We start from the raw sequence: 7873 nt of genomic DNA on the forward strand, positions 1-7873 counted from the left end.
AGGTGTGGTTGACTCTTAACTTTTATAAAGAATATCTCCTTGGATCTGAGACTAGTCTTTGCAACTTTACAGATATTCTTTATGCACCAAGAGCATGTAACACTTCAAAGAGAAAGGAAAAATTTAAATCGCATCATATGACCCCTTTTACAGCTGAAATTACCACTGAGTTTCAGCTATAGACGATCAATGAAATACTTTGAGCAATAAAAATTTCCAGTGAATTATGATAATCGTGATATTTGCAAATGACAAAGTTAGAGATTAGTTGGTTGCTTAAACAAGAATTAGGGAGTGTGTGCTATGTTCTGGTTTTACATTGGTCTGAGATAACATGAATCATCTTTAGAGAATTCCATGAACTTTAGCTGATGTGTTAGAGTCAGATAACCTCTGCTACTTAGCTGAGACCTCTGAGGAGTGAGACTAGTTTATTTCTCCTGGCTTTCATCAAATAACTTGTCTTATCCTTCAATCGAGAGCCACAGAGGCTGGTCTTTGTTATGGAGGACGCTTGTTTTATCTTCAGCTTGTTATTGTTATCTAATTCACCCGGGTGGTGTCAAAGGTGAGGCAGTACTGTGGAGTCATAGGGCAGTGAAGTGTGCTCATGCTCCCTGAGGGCGACCAAGACGATTTGGTCCTGCTCATTAAAAACGTGACAAAGAACAGTGATACTTTAGAAAAGTGCAGGGATGAATTAAACAATTACCTCTTTCTTTCTTCTTTTTTTTAAAATGTGAAATAATGTATATGGTGCATCAATTTCTAATAATATACTGACGAACACTTACATTGCATTTATAAATTTCATTCCAGGTTGTCTGGCTTCATGTTGCCATCACCCATCGTAAGTACGGGGTCGATTTTGGCACTGTGGTTTACTACAGACTTTGCAGTTAGTGCCCAAGGATTTAAAGCAATCTATGAAGGTAAGAAACATTGTTTTTTACCATGCAAGTCTACAATGATTCTTGTGTGTTGAACGTCATTGCTTATTCTGTATTTTAATGTTTTCTACCATCCTTGATTTTTGCCCCAGGTGCATTTGCTTAGTGCTGGTCTAGCCATCTGCATTTTTGCCAACAGAATGGCACACAGACGTGCATAGCCAGACTTTTTTCTATCGTAGGGGTGTGGGATATTGAAGAAAAAGTTATTATGCGATAGCATGGTAAATAATGCGATATTTGATATGCGATATGATATTTCTTCTTCTAAAATTAATTTAAATTGCATTAAAATGTATTTTAAAATATATATAACCAACGTACTGTATGTTTCACATTATTTCAGGGAAAATAAAGCATCACTACAACTTCTGAAAGAGAACAGCGATGTTTTACTGTTCCATAAAACAAATCGGACATTGTTAAAGCCTGATTGTTGCTTACGTTCGGCAAAGAGGGTTGATTCACCTGTTTTTGAAGATTTTTCTGCCAAGCAAACCTGATGCAAATTGGGGCTGCACGATCAATTGAAATTAAACAGGAATCGCGATTTGGCAAAAGCTGCAAATTTCCATGCACAGCTTGTCAGTGAAGCACGGTTCTGTGATCAGTAGTAAATACTGCTAAAACCGAAGGGCAGAGGGCGCTCTCGCACTGAAACTCCAAATATGCCCCGCAGAAGAAATGTAATGCACGTCATTTCAGGAAATCCCTATTGCTGTAGCTGAATAAACAGCAGATTGAACAAGTAGCCCCAGAGTGCAGAGTCCTACTGCATTGGTTTATAATACAGCAGAGCTTATTGGCATAGACGCTTGAGTCATGAGCAGTCTTTTATGTACGTTTATATAAATGATCTACGCTGTTTGGCTGTACTACAGAGAAATTTTAAGTGCTAACCATGGTGATTTCATTTCGAATAAATTGGCTATTTTTTTTTTAAATTTATTTTATTTTTTTTTACTGAAGACGAAATAGTTAGATTAAGTTACTGTACAAATAAATGCTTGGTGACGGCATCTCCTTGTACTTCGGGCAGAACAGAGCTGTGCACGCGTATTAAGTCTGCAGAAACAAATTCTTAATTCGTGTCCACGATATAGTCCTATACCTATATCAAGTTAAATGAAGTCAGATTTATTTGTACAGTGCTTTTCACAATACACATTGTTTAAAAGCAGATATAGGCTACAGAAAGTCATATATAATAACTTACATTGAGCAGTTTTAGAGCTGGGCGATATGCTGATAAAAATGATCCACTGTTTGAGATTTAGCTATTTTGTATAATAATATATTATATTATTATATTATTAATGTGTGCAATAAATATTAATAATAAATAATACATGTTCATATCACTTCTCTGCTGTGTATTTTTATTTATACTTTTATATGTAGGTTATTTATGCACAAATTAAATTACTGGTTTTGTGGCTACTTTAAAAAGAACCAGAAATCACTGTAAAATAGAACTAAATAGTTTACTGTATACCCCTTTCAAATTTTTAGTATATAGTCATTACTTAATGAACAAAAATATTAATCACAGCGATTACTCTTTTACTCACCTTCTTAAAAGCTGCAAGTCCCTCACATACCCATATTGCACAGATTTACAGCTCCAAGTGATTTTATATTTGATAGTTATGCAGCTAGGACTATATGGCTACAATGAGTGTTGATAACTGAAACTAATGTAATCCCGTAGCCTACATACACAGATTGAGGGGGTGGTGGATACATAAATATTTGGATTTTTAATACCCGATGTCACGTGGACACTTTTTTTTTTTACTATAAAATAGCAACCTTTAAAACAAACAATATTTTTTTTTATATAAAAAAAATTCCATACATATATATATATATATATCAGTGGCGTACGGTGGTGTTTTAATATATATATATATATATATATATATATATATATACAGTATATACAGGTTGCGTTTCTTAAAATTAGTTTATGCACTGTGAACTAACATGAACTAACAATGAACAACTGTATTTGTATGAACTAATGTAAACAAAGATTAATATATATTGTAGTACATGTTCATAGTTTGTTCGTGTTAGTTAACTCATTAAATGACACCTTATTCTAAAATGTTACCAATATTTTTTATTTGTGAACTGATGTTCAGCTGTTCTTTTTAATAGTCAACTTATTTCGGGTCATCATCATAAAAGCTCTGTAAACACTGCCACAGACACAAAGATATAGCTTTCATTTCATCACGCTGCATGCTCACTAAAAACTGAGCAGTCGTCACGTTTTCAAACCATTTCAAGTTTTATTTTTATGTGATACAAAGTAGTGGTATCTAAGCAGGAGAGTTGTTTACTTAGGCCTATTTTATAATTAGTCAATAACGCCATAATTTTCTTCATTCAGACCTAGAGCTCGCATGAAAACAAGAGGCGGGATTTATCACACGAACCAATCACATCCAATCATAACCGACCATATCCAATTATAGCGCGATGGAGGCATTGTCTCCTCTCACGTGACTTTCCCCCATTCATCTCAATGAGCCTCCAGAAAAGTCAAGGCACGCTTTAGGGTCTCTGTAGAAAGTCAATGAACCGAATGGAGGCAAGTCTCCGCTGTAACTTTACCTGCGGGTGTCGCTGTTGGACTGTGTTACTTTATAAAAACTAGTGACTTTTAGACTTTTAATATCATATTTAGTCATATTTTTATTTTTGTAATATCTAATATTTTCTTATCCAACTTTTTGAAGAGACACTGCCTCCTTTGCCTCCTCAGAGGAAACGCCCCTGATATTTTTTTTGTTAAGAGGTAAACAAGGAAATATATGTTTGCCATGAAAACATTTTATTAGCACTTTGTACCAAGTAATGCATGTGAGGCATTGGGCAACGTACAACTCATCTCCTTAAAAAAAAAAAAAAACGACTGTGCTTTAAAACATTAAAATTATGTTTTTTAACGTTATGTGTCTATTACTAAAATACAGTGAATTATCATCATTTGCATATAAAATCACAAATTAGTGATGGAAATTTGAATGAAGTTGCAAGTTGTTATCTCGCAGTTGTGCGTTTATACACTGAACAAAATTATAAACGCAACACTTTTATTTTTGCCCCCATTTCGGCACCGAGGCTTTGAAGCTTGTATAAAAAAAAACTAACAAACATCTCACAATGAAGCGCTACCGGAGCTTGCTTCATTTTGCCATAACTACATGATCTGTGACGTCCGAAGTTTCGTTTTCGCACACAACCACGTGACTGCTTCGTATTCTGATTCAAAAAACGCACACCCATTGCGCGGGTTTCAAGTGTCATTCACTACTTTGATAAGAATAAATCATAATACGAATAAATATTTACATGTGTAGTTTTGTGCATGTTCAGTTTGTTATGCCCGCTTCTCAAGCACTTCAACGGACCATTCCACAATAATCTTGCCATGCTTATTTTTTTCATAAATTTGTTCGCATACTCATTTATTCATACTTTGTGTAAGTACAATTACATTTTTTTTTATTATTGCTTTATATGGTTTTTGTAGCACAAATTGATTTATTATATGAAACAGTCCAAAAATGGTTGGGATGTCTGGGACGCAAAGGCACCTTTTTTCCACCTTTGACCACAAGATGGCAATAGTGTACAACATGTTGAAAAGCTTCGAGTAATTAACCATTTTAGATACAGTTGAGGGGAAAGCCTCGGTGTAGAGGTCTGCGCGGGACTGTTTTTTTAGTTCTATTCCGCACCCTTCCGCTCCCACTATATATTCACTCTTTGTTCACCCGCTGTCCGCTTAGAATAAATGTCTTCCCGACCCGACCGTTCCCGCTAAAGTTAGATCTCGCTTCCAGAATCTCACATTTAAATTTCCGCTACTGAAAGAAAGAGAGATAGGCTGACAAATAAAAGTGTAGTCTGCACAAAATTGTGTTATTTTATTCGTCTTGTCAAGAGTCTTGAATTTATTGACTTTGACTTGAATTCATATGAATTATCATAAGACACAAAATTTGTTTAATATTTTATGCAACACAGTAGGAAAAAAGTGTCAGAGAAAATAAAAATGTACAAAAATTGTATTTCTTGTTTTTATTCGTCTTGTCAGGATACAATTCGTTTAACATTGACAACACAATAGAGAAAAAGTGTCGCAGAGACAAAAAACTTAAAAAAAAGTAGGTTGTACAAAAATAGCCTATTAGCTATTTTTATTCGTCTTGTCAAAATACTAAATTCGTTTGACATTTTTCTGTTAACACAGTAGGAAAAGTGTCGCAGAGCAAAATAAATAAATAGGACATCTTTCCATTAAAATTATAGGCTAAGCAAAATATAAACAAAACCGAGTTGAACGTCCTTCAATGAAAGCGCATCCACACTTTGCTCCATCCTTATTCTGCTCTGTCACTCATCGACAACCTGCCTGTTCTGTCTGAGGGCCGTATATTTACCACAGGTACAGCCTGCTCTGAGCATCATTATGCACATGCTGAGCACAGACCACGCAAATAAAACGCGTGACGTTTTAAGCATGCGTGCAGCGCGTGCATAACAGTCATAAGTGTAAGCTGTACGGTGGTCAATAAGAATAAAGTGCAGATATGCTGTTCTAAATGGATGTCGGGAACGGGATATTGTTAGACCGCCCGCTCCCGTTCAAATTACACCAGAGTTACCGACCGCTACCCTGTTTTATTCGTGAATTTAATCCCGCGGCGCAAAAAATCCGGTCGGGTCGGAGAGCCGCGGGAATACAGACCTCTACCTCGGTGCTTCGCAAAGCTTCATTTCACCATCACTAGCCATAACTGCGGGTGCCTCGTTTTATCAGATTAGCTCGCTATGAACTTGTTGATTGTCTTGCGGCAGAGCACGCGCACGCATATCCCAACTACATCCCAGTGCCAGATGCTATACATTTTTGAAGTATTAAATCACCCATTTATATGTATCGCGATCTGCACATTTACGATATGTAGATAATTTCGATATATCGTTCAGCCCTAATTATATCAGCACAATTTTGTTTCCAGGCAGAGTGATGCACACAGACTCCTGCAACCTGTGTATAGCCAACCAATCCTATTGGAACTGTCGATTTCCTGCTAGCACTCTCCAGTTTTGTGTGCAATATGCATGAGACAGTCATTGAACAGACTGGTCTGTGTGTGTGCCATCTGGGGCTGAGACTAGATTGCGCATGAATCATGATTTTTTTGGCAGATTAGATTGAAGTATGAGTGTAGTGGTGCATTTAAACACTCTAAGGAGCTGCTCTCTCTGGTTTGGAAAAATACTGTCTTTGTCCTGCAGTGTTTAATTTTGTTTGCTAGTCCTCTCTAGATTGATTGTAAGGCTCTGGGAAACTAGATTTACACACACTGCAAACTCATCAATGAGGGTTTTAGATTACCTTCAGGATTAAAAACGGCACCCCAGACTCAAGTGGATGTAATTCTATTTTGTCTTTGAAACATACAGCTATTTGTGTTATTCTAACAGGAAATGTGAGCATGTACTGTATATTTTCTAATACAGAGCTTTCACCTCAAGACCCTATGCTTATGAATGATCAGCTTTGTCACTATTCTGGTCGACCTATTTATAAGGAGACCTCTATTTCCATGCTTTATTTTTCTTTTAACCTGATCTTGAACATGAACTACTGCAGTCATCATTCATGTCGTACTTGCCTGAAGCCTCTTTAGGTGATAACTACGAGCAGCTCTGGAAGGCTGCACAACGCATTTGCCATCATCTATTTTTTTTTTGGTGTCAGTCTTTTTTGACCATATGGTCGTCACCGAGACACTGCTGTGGAATGCAGATGTGTTGACAATGTGTGCTTTGTACGTGCTGTGCGGCAGAAATCTTTCTCTCAGTGAGAGGTATTATTCTCTGCTCCACTCTTAGTTTGTCCGCAATTATGTCTCACAAAATCTCGCCACCACTAACAAATACACTCCCCTGGTCCTTTGATTGTCTGTACTGTTAAACCTATAAAGTCAATAGTATTATATACTGTATGCTACACAGATTTTCTAAGGCCTCTAAATGATCAACATGATCAAATCTTTACTGAAAAACCTGTACATAATCTACTACATGCCTTTCATCATCAGAATGATAGTTTTTTTTTTTTGTTATATATAAAGTAAAAGAGCTTTTAGTATAAAACATTCTAAAAATGTCTCCCTTCAGATTGTGGTACACATCTTTGTGCTGTGAAATTTGCACTGATCATTTTTAAGAAATATTATGTTAAAATGTAGCTAATTTGATACATCAGGCTTTTGAGTCAAGTCAAGTCACCTTTATTTATATAGCGCTTTTAACAATACAGATTGTGTCAAAGCAACTGAACAGCATTAATTAGGAAAATAGTGTGTCAATAATGCAAAATGACAATAGTTTTCAGTTAAAGGCAGTTCATCTTTGAATTCAGTGATGTCATCATCCAGCTCAGTTCAGTTTAAATAGTCTCTGTGCAATCAAGTCAACGATATCGCTGGAAATGAAGTGTCCCCAACTAAGCAAGCCAGAGGCGACAGCAGCAAGGAACCAAAACTCCATCGGTGACAGAATGGAGAAAAAACCTTGGGAGAAACCAGGCTCAGTCGGGGGGCCAGTTCTCCTCTGGCCAGACAAAACCAGCAGTTCAATTTCAGTCTGCAGCAAAGTCACATTGTGCAGAGGACTCATCTGGTTCCTGTGGTCTTGTCCCGGTGGTCGTCTGAGACAAGGTCTTTACAGGGGATCTGTATCTGGGGCTCATCTAGTTGTCCTGGTCTCCGCTGTCTTTCAGGGCTGTAGAGGTCCTTTCTAGGTGCTGATCCACCATCTGGTCTGAATACGTACTGGATCCGGGTGACTGCAGTGACAATCTGATCTGGATACAGACTGGATCTGGTGGCTAC

The 7873-nt window shown here is 37.0% G+C and overlaps 1 protein-coding gene across 1 annotated transcript in view; it reads left to right on the forward strand.

The window, feature by feature from the left end:
• The window catches only part of LOC107660234 (CUB and sushi domain-containing protein 1-like), a 411890-nt gene that overhangs the window by 82095 nt on the left and 321922 nt on the right, over positions 1–7873 (forward strand). Inside the window, exon 3 of the mRNA XM_016449502.1 lies at positions 820–932. Coding sequence (XP_016304988.1) covers positions 820–932 — 113 coding nt within the window. The remainder of the gene's footprint in view (positions 1–819; positions 933–7873) is intronic.

Source organism: Sinocyclocheilus anshuiensis, unplaced genomic scaffold, assembly GCF_001515605.1.
Source record: "Sinocyclocheilus anshuiensis isolate Anshui unplaced genomic scaffold, SAMN03320099.WGS_v1.1 scaffold475, whole genome shotgun sequence".
NCBI lineage: Eukaryota > Metazoa > Chordata > Actinopteri > Cypriniformes > Cyprinidae > Sinocyclocheilus > Sinocyclocheilus anshuiensis.